At 45.0% G+C, this 11,401-nt stretch overlaps 1 protein-coding gene across 3 annotated transcripts in view; it reads left to right on the top strand.

The window, feature by feature from the left end:
• Positions 1 to 709: 709 nt before the first annotated feature.
• The window catches only part of ESR1 (estrogen receptor 1), a gene marked incomplete at its 5' end in the record, with an annotated part of 210,033 nt that continues 199,341 nt past the window's right edge, over positions 710 to 11,401 (top strand). For all 3 annotated transcript variants that reach the window (XM_080663605.1, XM_080663604.1, XM_080663606.1), the window contains one exon: positions 710 to 1,164. In XM_080663605.1, coding sequence (XP_080519731.1) covers positions 710 to 1,164 — 455 coding nt within the window. The remainder of the gene's footprint in view (positions 1,165 to 11,401) is intronic.

Here is an 11,401-nt window from a genome sequence, read left to right as displayed (position 1 = left end):
CACACCCCATCCCAACTCCCTATCTCAGTTACAGAGTGGTCCTCCCCAGGGTCATTCTATGTACACACTACATATTTCCAGCCAACTCGGAGAGTGAACCAAGCATAAGAGAGACAAGCAGAGATAGATTGGAGTCTGGCACCGGGCACATAAGGCAGCACGTTAGAGAAAGCCAGTCCCTGGCTTAGCCTTCCCGTTCATTTTAAACACCGGCTTCCCCGGGCCACCTTTAGGAGATTTCTCTGCGCCTCCGCCCCCCACCCCGGCCCCCCTCTCCTCCCTGCAGTACAATCCAGCCCCCATCCAGCAGTAACAAGTCCCGTTCAGGGAAGCTGCTCTTTGGGGTCGCTCCAAAACCAGTTGCGCCTGGAGTGATGTGTAAGCCAATGTCAGTGCAAGGTAACAGTCCTTGGCCGGCGTCCAGCCCCTTTGTAATGCATATGAGCCCGGGAGACCCGTCCTTAAAAGTTGAAGACGGGGAGCCAGGAAGTTGGCTGCACTCGCTGGTGCGGTGCGTGGCCCGGGGGGATCCGGGAGACCCAGGGCTCCGGACCGAGCCAGGCTGCGCTCCCCTCCCGGCGGCGGCGGGACATGCGCTGCGCCGCCTCCGCCTCTAACCCGCGGGCTGTGCTCTTCTTTCAGGTGGCCTGCCGGCTGCTGAGCCCTGTGCGCGGGGAGCCGGTCTGCACCTTGCCCGCGGCCGCTGACCATGACCATGACCCTCCACACCAAAGCGTCCGGAATGGCCCTGCTGCACCAGATCCAAGGGAACGAACTGGAGCCCCTGAACCGCCCACAGCTCAAGATCCCTCTGGAGCGACCCCTGGGCGAGGTGTACGTGGACGGCGGCAAGCCGGCCGTCTACAACTACCCGGAGGGCGCAGCCTACGACTTCAACGCCGCGGCCGCCGCCTCCGCGCCCGCCTACAGCCAGTCGGGTATCGCCTACGGCCCCGGGTCCGAGGCGGCAGCGGCGTTTGGTGCCAACGGCCTGGGGGGCTACCCGCCACTCAACAGCGTGTCTCCGAGCCCGCTGGTGCTGCTGCACCCCCCGCCGCAGCTCTCGCCCTTCCTGCACCCGCACGGCCAGCAGGTGCCCTATTACCTGGAGAATGAGCCGAGCGGCTACGCGGTGCGCGAGGCCGGCCCTCCCGCCTTCTACAGGTACCCGCGCCCCGTAGCTCCGCATCCGCGTGGGGTGGCCGCCACGCGCCCCGGGGCGGGAGGGAGCGAGGGAGCCAGGGAGCCAGGGAGCCGGGGAGGGGGGAGCCGAGGGCCGTGCAGGCACCGTGCAACCTGCTGCACGGAGCCCAGGACCTGCGCCCCGAGGGCTAGCGCGCGGCCCCGCCCGGGCTTCTCTGTGGATCTTGCTTTGGAGAGGCAAGTTCCCTCGCTTGGCAGCTTAAAAAAAAAATTTTTTTTCCCTTCTCCACCCCGCTACTGTCTGCCCGAGAGTCAGATCCGAAACCCCGTGTGCTTCCTAACCAAACAAATATTGGAAAACCTTACAAAGCAGCAGTCATTTGTGGGGAGAAACACCCCAAAGCAAGCGAACACAAGGCGCTTTGAGTCCCTAGTCCATGTCCTGCTTTGGTATTTCAGGCTGGAGGCGGCTGGGGTTAGGGGAGCTCCGTGTAATTTGTTTATGATGATTTCGGCATTTGAATGTGCTCGAAAAGTTCCCTTTCGTCTAGAATCTCGGGTTGGAAAGATGGTGATGATGATGATGATGATGATGGGTTTGGGGGCAGTGATTCCTAGCAGCTTCTGTCCTCCTCCTCCGGGCCCTGAGTTCAGGGCTTGACGGAACCGTACCCCCAGACAGCAGTGGAGGAGTTGAATGGCTGGGAACTGTTGGAGCAGGTTGCTGGAATATGCCTCAGGACAGCCAGGACTTTGCAGGCACCCTGTGACTGTGAAACATGCCAGCGGGAAGCAGGAGTGTTTTTGAAACACGCCTCGGCCAGCGAAACCGTATTTCAGGCCCACCCGGCCCAGAAGGCCCTGGGAGCCGAGCGGGCTCCCTGCTGCCCTGTCCGCCCCTCTCTGTGGGAGCAGCCTCGCCGGTCAGGGCTCACAGGCACGCTTGTGGCTCAAGTAGCAAATGTTTAGTGTCCTTATTTTTCCCCTCTAGTAGCGAATATACGTTCCTCCTGCCCCTCCCTCCCATTTTCGCTTTGATAGTTTCTCCCTTCCCTCCCCGGTGGCCCTGGAGAGGGGCTGGGTGGGTGTTTCTGGTGAGTCGCTGCCCTGGGCCACACAGGACCGGATGCCCTGGAATGGGTTGGGAAGCCTCAGGGCCCACGTGGTGGCTGGTGCTGAGCTAGGCAGGGCCTGACTGTCCCCGGCTGTCAGGTGCGCCTCCTCCCTCACCCCCAGCCTTCTGCATGCAAGCTGTGGCCCTTTCTATTCAGGGCTCTGTCTCCAGAGAAATCTATAGCGGAGGAACCGGGAGGAGGGTGCAGACTGGTCCAGAGGATCCCCAGGGCAGGTTTTTGGGGTGTCTGAACTTACCCCCCTATCCTTCAGCCCCCTCCAAGGATGTTCAAGCACCTCACAGCCAGACAAGTCCCCGCCTGAGTTATTACTTCAGAGACAAGGAGGCAACACTTTCAAAACTTTAAAAAGAACCAGACTTGACAAAGCCGATGGCAAACTCATTTCCCTTTGTTTTATTTCAGGGTTAAAATGAAAAGGGAAAAAGAAGTGATTCTGCCCACTTTATAAAAAAAAAGTGTTAGAACAAAATACAACGATTACATCTAATTCACACACATTTTAAAACTCCTGCATGCGAAGGAAGGCTCTGCTAAGGGTGTGAATTCCATAACCTTAGGATGGACTCCAGAAACTATTTTCTTTTCCATTAATTTTCAGTTCTTTTATTGCAAATTAATGCCGCCGAATTTCAATGGGCGCTAATGAGACTGCTCCTCCGTGGATTATTTACTGCCTTGCTAATAATTGCCAAGTGAGCATGGTCAAATAAGAGGGGGATCACACTTTATTCAAAATTGTTCATCTTCCCAGCGGCAAATAATATCCCTATAATATGCCCCATCTTAAACTTCTTACAACAGATGATATTCAGATACTTTTAGAGTATTATAAAAAAAAATGACAACTTCTTTTTAAAAAGTAAAAATGTCACGCAAGTAGGATTCTTTGTGGAAATTTAGTTTTAGAGTGATTTTTCCTTTGTAGTGTATTTCCCATCACATCCTTCCTCTTTTGTTTGAATCCTGCCTCTTATTACCCAGGGAGGAAGAGAGAGGTCTATGCGAGTGTTTATTTAATATTATTTAAAGTATTAGTTAATATTCCCCCCCCCCCTTTGAATAACACAGGGTACCATAAAAGAATGAATGAAAACCGTTTAGGGAACTTTAACTTTCTTCAGTAGTCATCAAAAGTTTTGGGGGCCACAAGCAGTGTTTTCAAAGTACTTGTTAGGACCCGGAGAATCATGACATCAGTTTAGTGAGTCTAGAACATTTTTTAGGGGAATAAAATGGAAAAGAACATAATAGAAAATATCACAGTGCGTAGTATTTGGGAGGGTGGGTTTTGTTTCCTGAAAAATTGTTTTAATTATACCTGCTGTGTGTGCCGACTGTGATGTAAAATGTATTTCTTCCTGTGGGTTGAGGCCAGAGAAATTTGAAAGCTATTGGCCTAAAATGTTATGTTCAGTTAGAAAACAAAAAATTCAGGTAAGTGCTTGGTGGTTTTATCTGCATAAACCAAAAAGCTGTTTTGATTCTCTTTATTTTATCTCCCCCCCCCCCGCCCCATTAATTAGTTGGTGACTTTAGATCAGTTCGATGAAGCTTTACTATTTTTGAGAATTTCTATGAAGTGCACATTCGTTAGCATAAGGATGCTATGGTTACTTTCTTCTATTGGCCACAATATGCAGCCATATCTATGTATGAAGCAATGGGACAGCTAAAACTGCCCTGGGCATATAATAATGTGAGAAACATGGTCACATATCGCAGCCAATTGTTATTAAGAGGAATACATATACAAATAGGCAAGCTGTGACTTCCTTCTCAAGATGTGCCTGACCTACAATTTCATGACGAAGGCAACTGGGACACATCTTCTCCTGGGTTTCTTTTCAGAGTTCGAACAACTTAGGAAAGTTGGACCAAACTAAAGATGAAACTTAATCATATCCACTATGATGGTTAAAATTCTAATGGAGTATTTAACGTTCCATGTTTATTTCAGTTGCAATACTCAATATTCCTAAAGGCTACATATTGCCCACGGCTCCAAATTACTTGACAGTTACACAAACCCTTTGCATCCAAGTCAGTGCCCTGGTAATTTGTATACTATTACACTGGCTGCGTGCTCTGAATGACTCTTCTGTCCACTGGTGATCACTTAAAACTATTTCTTAACTTTGAACAAGACTCATCTCCAGGAAGAGATTTTAATGGCTAATTTTCAAGTTTCCAATAATTCTGTCCTTCTATTTCGGTGATATTTTAGCACCCTTTCTTTTCTTACTTTTTTTTCATTTACTTAAATTGTTACTGTTCACCCAACATGACACGTTGTGTTGGTCTAAGAATAGTTCAAGGAGCCGCATTTTGCCTTGAGAATGAGTATATTTTCGGTTGAGAATGGAATCATGTCTTCAATCCCCATTTCATTTTCACCTACTCCATGTGGCTTGTACCTGTTCGGTAGAAAACTCTTGAAGGATAATTGGCACTTATTCTAATTTTTTTCTCACAGTCAGTTAATTTGGGTGCTCAGATTATTTTTGTGAATATATTTAGGATATGACGTTCATATCCAGGGAATATTCAGGTTTGGCATTTTGGTTTCTTACTGTTTTAAGAGTATAAAAGACAGGGGCAAGAAATGGCAGGAATAATAGATATCAGGAAAAATGACAAAGATGTCAAACTTTCTGTTAATGATAAGACACTGGTAATTTTGTCAAGTGAGATAGTATGTGTGAAAGTGATACATTAGCTGTCCATGCATTCAATATTTTGTTCACACATTAATAATTGTTCTTGTACTTTTGTAAGCTAGAAGATAGTAGGGAAGATTAGACTGAAAGTGGTCAGCAGCTTCACTACAAATAGAGATTGATGATAATATGAAATCATTTTCTTTGGCAGCCAAATTTAAGTAAAATCTTCATCACCATCTGCAACCATTGCTTGCAGCCAGGGCTATCATAAAGAATATTTATCTTGCCCTGGCTGGGTAGTTCATTTGGTTGGAGGGTTGTCCCATACACCAAAAAGGTTGCAGGTTCCATTCCCAGTCAGGACACATACCTAGGTTGGGATTTGATCCCCAGACAGGAGGCAACCGATGGATGTTTCTCTCTCACATTGATATTTATCTCCCTCTTTCCCTTCCTCTCTCTCTTTAAAAAAAATCAATAAACATATCCTCAAGAAAGGATTAAAAATAAGTAAATAAAAGTAGTGCATCTTTTAAAAAAAAAGCATCATCTCGAGTCACCAAGGTTGCTTGCGGGTTTGATCCCCTGTCAGGGCACACACAAGAATCAACCAATAAATGCATAGATAAGTGAAACAATAAATCCATGTTTCTCTCTCTCTCCTTTCCTTTCTCTCTAAAATCAATAAATAAAAAAATTAAAAAGGACATTTTTCTTATAGATACATTTTTAAAAAGTCCAGACCCTGATTATGTGAAAAGAGTTGTACACAAGGAATTATAAGAGCTTTAATTGTATTTTTTCTAAAACGCATACTCAGTACAAAAATAATACATGGAATGCCTGTCTGCGACTTCAGTATTATTTTTAATGTAACTTTAGAGGAACACAGTCGAGAACGCAGCATGCTGTGTTCCCTTGTCTCTCATGATACATTGGATGGAGAGAGGCAAGTAAGCCATTTAGTTTAACTCCAAGTCCCAGTTTGCTTACCGAAGAATGGAAAACATAGTGACCACAACTGTTTAGAACCAAAATGCATGTGCTAGGAAAACAGTCTCTGTAACCCCCAAACACAGCCACTTGCAACCAGCCAACCAAAGTGAAAGTGTGAGGGAGTTCAGAGAGAAGAGCCATTCCACCAGAGTCATCGAGGAGTTTTCTTTTATATTTTGAATTCTGCCAGTGAACTGACGAAGAATGTTATTTTAAAAACAGTGTGCCTGAGCTGTCCCCTACTTCATCCCTGAAACATACCCTGTCCTCTGAAAGCTGAGGACTTCAGTGGCTAGAGGTGAAGGGAAGCGCCTTTATGAGATTCTCGATTTCAGAAGGGAGAAATCATAATTCCCAAGTTCTGTACCTTAAAGAATAGCAGTAAGAATTATGGGGGAAGTTTTGCCTTAATCAACAATGCTTTCAATTATGTGTATATACCTAGACCCCATTGAAGATATGAACTGTCTTGGTCCCCAACAACAACATTTTATGTAGTTTAATAAAGTAATAATTTCAAGAAGCTAGGTCAAATAAGGAAGGGTATGCCTGACACTTATAAATGACATGAAGGTGTGACAGTGGAATCGATGATGGTGGTGGTGGTGAGGATGATGGTGATGATGATGATTATGGGGTGATGATGATGATGGTGGTAGAGGTAGGGTGGTAGTGGGATGATGATGATGGGATGATGATGATGGAAGCAATGAAGTGTTGGTGGGTAGGATTTCTGGATGCCTATTATATAGCCAGAGAAGTTTATCCTGTACAGAAATAGAATCATTTAGTGTACTTCACATTTTTGTGAAGTTATAATTTAAGTAAATTGTCCAAAGTTTCAATAATGATATTATCAATAATTTTGTACCATAAATTGAATAAGTCATTCTAATTGCTACACAGAAAATTAAAAGGGAAAAACCCAAACAAGCCTTGGTTCTTGTCATGTTTCCTCTGAACTTTTTAGAGGGATAAATTGTGTCCTCGGTTTGCTTCCGTAACATCCTCTACTTTCATCAAAAGCGTCGTCTTCAGTGAGATAGTAAGCTACTTTGTCTGGTCATTTTCTACTTTCTGGAGCTCCTATGAATTACACTTGGGAAAATTATAGTCCACTTAAAGTTAATAAAGTTAATTAAGACATGTTGAGGACTGGACATTTATAAACGAGCCCTCCATACACTCATATGTGGTTATTTTTTTTGAGAGATCTCCAAATGTTGTCCGCTACAAGAAGAATGAAAGGCCTCTGCCATTTAAGCTCAGATTCTCACCTCCAGTCTGGTCCAAAGCTGCCCCCCGCCCCGCCTCCCAACCCCCATTCCCTGGTTGCAACCCAGCCTGCAGCGCCTGGCTGGCCAGGCTCATTCCGCCTCTTCCCAAACAGTGGTATGCAGTGTGCGCAGGGCCCTGCAGCCCATGTGTGTGCATGCCAGGCACTACTTTCTGAGCCATTTTCTAGGCAACTGGACTCACTTTCCGACATAAAGGTTCTGGATTTTTTCTAAGACCCTTTACACTCTTTTAGGCCTCGTTTTCTGTATCAAGCTTCCTTTTTTTTTTTTTTTTTTTTTTTTTTTTAAACACTCCATCTGGATATTCCTAGTTTTTTCCTTCCATATTTTCTGGTTTATTTTTTTATTAACCCATTTAATTTTTTTTTAATTTTAATGAAATTTGAAATAGGACTCAATAGATTGCCTACCCAGCACTGGTAAGCCAGTGGTATAAGAATATGCCTTAACGTTCTAGAGTGGCATTAACTACATGGAAAGATTTAGAAAATGAGGTGTTTTTTTCATCCCTAAGCATAGAAGCATAAAACAAACAAAATCAGAGCCTGGCCAGTGTGGTTCACTGATTGAACATTGACCTATGAGCCAGGAGGTTACGGTTCGATTCTTGGTCAGGGCATATACCAGATTGCAGGCTCAATCCCCAGCGTGGGGTGTGCAGGAGGCAGCCAAACAATGATTCTCTCTCATCATTGATGTTTCTATCTCTCTCTCCCACTCCGTCCTTTCTGAAATCAATAAAAATATTAAAACACACACACACACACACACACACACACACAAACAAAATCAGACAGAAATCTTCACTTAGTGGAGTTGCTTTGACATCTCATTCATTCATTCATTTGGTTACCTTGGTCCAAATCGTGTAGCTCATCCATGCATAGATGAAATAAAATGCATTTGCATATGCCAAGCAGTTCCTATGTCAGTGTTAGCATTTAGCAGCCAGGAAATGCTACGGCATGAATGGTGAGGTCCTAGGGCCTCATCCTCCCGCGTGTGGATTTGGTGTGGAGATCAAGTACTTTCCTGGCTGCTGTCCCCTGGGTTTCAGGTCCATGAGAACTTGCCCATGGCACTTAGAGCTGACGGCAATCCCTCCCGCTGCTAACAAAACCACTCGTTTTTGAAATGTTGTAGGTGTGCCCGTGATCTGTTTCACTTATTTCATGAAGGTATTTGAAGTGGTATTATTCCCTTTGTAAAGCTTTTGCAAGGCAACACTGGTATCAGCATAACTGATTTCAAGAGTCCTTAAGAGTCCCGCATGCTAACTTTGACTTCTGCTTTTGTTGTTTTGAAGACCTTACAAATGGTTGGGTTTATTTCTGTTGGAATATTTCAAGCAATTCAGCGAGAAAGGATGTACATTCCAATTTGAGTACAAGAGGCAATTTAGTTGCATTGAGAAGTTATTTTCTTTAGTTGTCTGAGGAGAACGTGTGGGGCTGTCGGAGGCCTCTTTGGTTTCTGAGAGGAGGGGCCCTGAGCAGTGGTCCAGAGACCGTCACTCCGTGCTGCGTTTCTCTCTGCCCTCAGCAAAGTGCATGGCCCGTGCAAGTAAGTCTGGAGGGGCTGTGAGATGGGTGAATGGCTGCTGGAGGTGGGCAGGGAGTACAGTTACAGAGATCCGCTCTGGTCTTTTGGCTGGAAGAGAGGCCATTCAGGAGGGGTCCTCAGCTGTGATTGTAAGAATGTGGGGACTCTGTGAACCGCCCCCTTCCTTCTTAAAAAGAGAAAGGATTCCCCAGGACATTCCAAGTTCAGCTCACCCCCATTATTTCCGGATTCTGTATTTACAAATTTGCCTACTGTCTAAAATGTATTTGCAACCCCCAAATCAATATTCATGATACTTTCTGGGTCATTCGCTGACATGCACAGAGTGGTGAAAAATCTGAGTCATCGGCCGGCATGCACATCCCCGGCTGAGGTCAAACGAGGCGACGCTCTGCCTTCTGGTTTCAGCTCCTACTGTAAACAAGTGTTCGGTTCGAGGTCTATTTAGTGCCACTTAAAAAAAATACCTTGTGCTTTTTGTTGGTGATTTTGCTGTTCAAAAATGACCCCCACGTATAGCCCTGAAGTGCTGTCCAGTATTTCTAAGCACAGGAAGGCTGTGATGTGTCTTATTGAGAAAATACAAGTGTTAGGTCAGTTTCATTCACACATGAGTGCTGTTGGCCATGAGTTCAATGCTCATGAATCAACAATGTAGGTTCAGTAAGGTGTCTTTCAACAGAATCACACACAGCAAGGCCATGCACTGATTGGTGATGAAAATGTCATGACCAGAGCTTTGAACACTGTATTTCTCCTAGGGGCAATGGTCCCGTATTCACTAATTTCAGTATTAGTGACCACTTTGTAGAACATAATTACCGCCAACCGTGGGAACTGATGTCTATAATAGGTGACTAAAGCACGGGGTGGGAAGCCAGGCAGCTTAGGTTTCTGGGTGACTCCTGACTAGTGGTGACCTCTGGCCCCATGTGCCTCAGTTTACTTATCTGTAAAATGTCAATCCAGGTAGGGCCCACATCTTTTGGTTGTTGTGAGGAGTAAAGAAGGTTATAGCTGTCCAGAGCTGAAAAGATGTCCGGGGCCTAGCAGTCTTTATTTTGTCATTACTTCTTCAGTCAGGAATTGGCAACCACACATCAAAGAAGGTGAATATGAGTCTGGAAAATTTGTAATTTCCCTGGGTTTGCTTAAGTTTGCCTGTAAGGGGCAACCCTAATATCCTATTGTGATGAGAAGTTAAACTTTTCTCAAAAAAGCAGGAAACTACTATTTCTTGAAATGCTTAAAATATGCGAGGTACTATGCTAGAAAACCAAAACAAAGCAACTGTAACAAGCTCCAAAGAAGGAAAAAAAAAAAAAACAGTCAATAAAAAGAGGAAGGGGCATTAAGGACTGTGGACTGAAGTGACCCCAGAGAGGGAAGTTGTTGAAACTGATGTAGCAGTTTATAAAGCCCCTCGGATGTGCAGAGGGCAAAGAGGGAACTTTGTACTTTGAGGAAAAGGAACTGGGGAAGGATGAGGGCTGAAAGCTAACAATTACAGAGCATCTACAACGATGAATTTTCAACCTTGGCTGCGCAGTGGAATCAAGGATGATTTCAGAATCACCCAGATGATTAAAAAACTACTGGGATCTGGGCCACATCTGAGTGGTTCTGATAATTGCTCTGGGGTTGCAGTGGGAATAAGCAATTTAGAAAAACAAAACAAAGCAAAAAACTCCTTGGGCTTTTTTCCCCGTGGAGTCCTCTGATTTGCAGTCTGACAGCGTTCTCTAAGCGGGGTCATATTTAATCTCCCTCCAAACATGTACCTCATTTTTAAAGATGAGGTTGTGCAGTTTGGAGAGGTCTGAGAGGGTGCTCAGGGTTTTGCTGTGCTTTTACCCCGAGGAAGAGTGTTCAGGCCCAGATCTGCCTGACTTCAAGTCTTCATTTTATTGAGCCACTTGGGTATCAGAATCAGAGGGCAAAAGGCACACCAAGGGGAAAGATGACAGTAACATTGATTTCTATTTATCTTTCCAATATACGATTTGAAGTAGGGAGTCACAATGGATATTGACTAGATACCAAGAAGACACATTGAAGAAGACTATGAGACTGCAGACTTTGCCACAGAATATGAAGATGAAATTAGGAGACAACCTGAAACACAGTGCAGATATACACCTAGGCCAATCAGCTTGTTCTGGTTAGGTTTTTGTTACGTGTTGAGATAATTGCTGGTAACTGAAGCCCTCGCACTCGCCCCCAACAGGGTTCTCTTTCCTTTAGTTTTTCAGATAGTGGCCAGACTCTATTATTGTTTATGAAACTTTAAAATCTTAAATATCAGTACACTTGATGGATTGAACAGAATTTCCAGTTGTGTGCTTGGAAAGTTCGTTGAGGTCTTTAATGTGGAGGACTTCATTAAAGCTCTCCTTGTGTGCTTCTTTCCATCATGAAGTATTTACACAGTTCTGTCCGCAAATAGAACGTGTTCTGTTTTTATTGCCCCTGCCCCATTTTGCATTTTAGAAGACTCATTTATTGATAAGGGAAGCAGGCATCCAGGCACCCCACCTTGGCACCCAAGCCCAGGGCAGGGTTTGGTGAGGCTTTCCCACATTGCTCAGTTCTCAAGGCTGCTCTT

Source organism: Plecotus auritus (assembly GCF_963455305.1).
Source record: "Plecotus auritus genome assembly, chromosome: 4".
Lineage (NCBI taxonomy): Eukaryota > Metazoa > Chordata > Mammalia > Chiroptera > Vespertilionidae > Plecotus > Plecotus auritus.
Note: the sequence above shows the minus strand (reverse complement) of the source record. Positions and strands in the feature narration are given on the sequence as shown.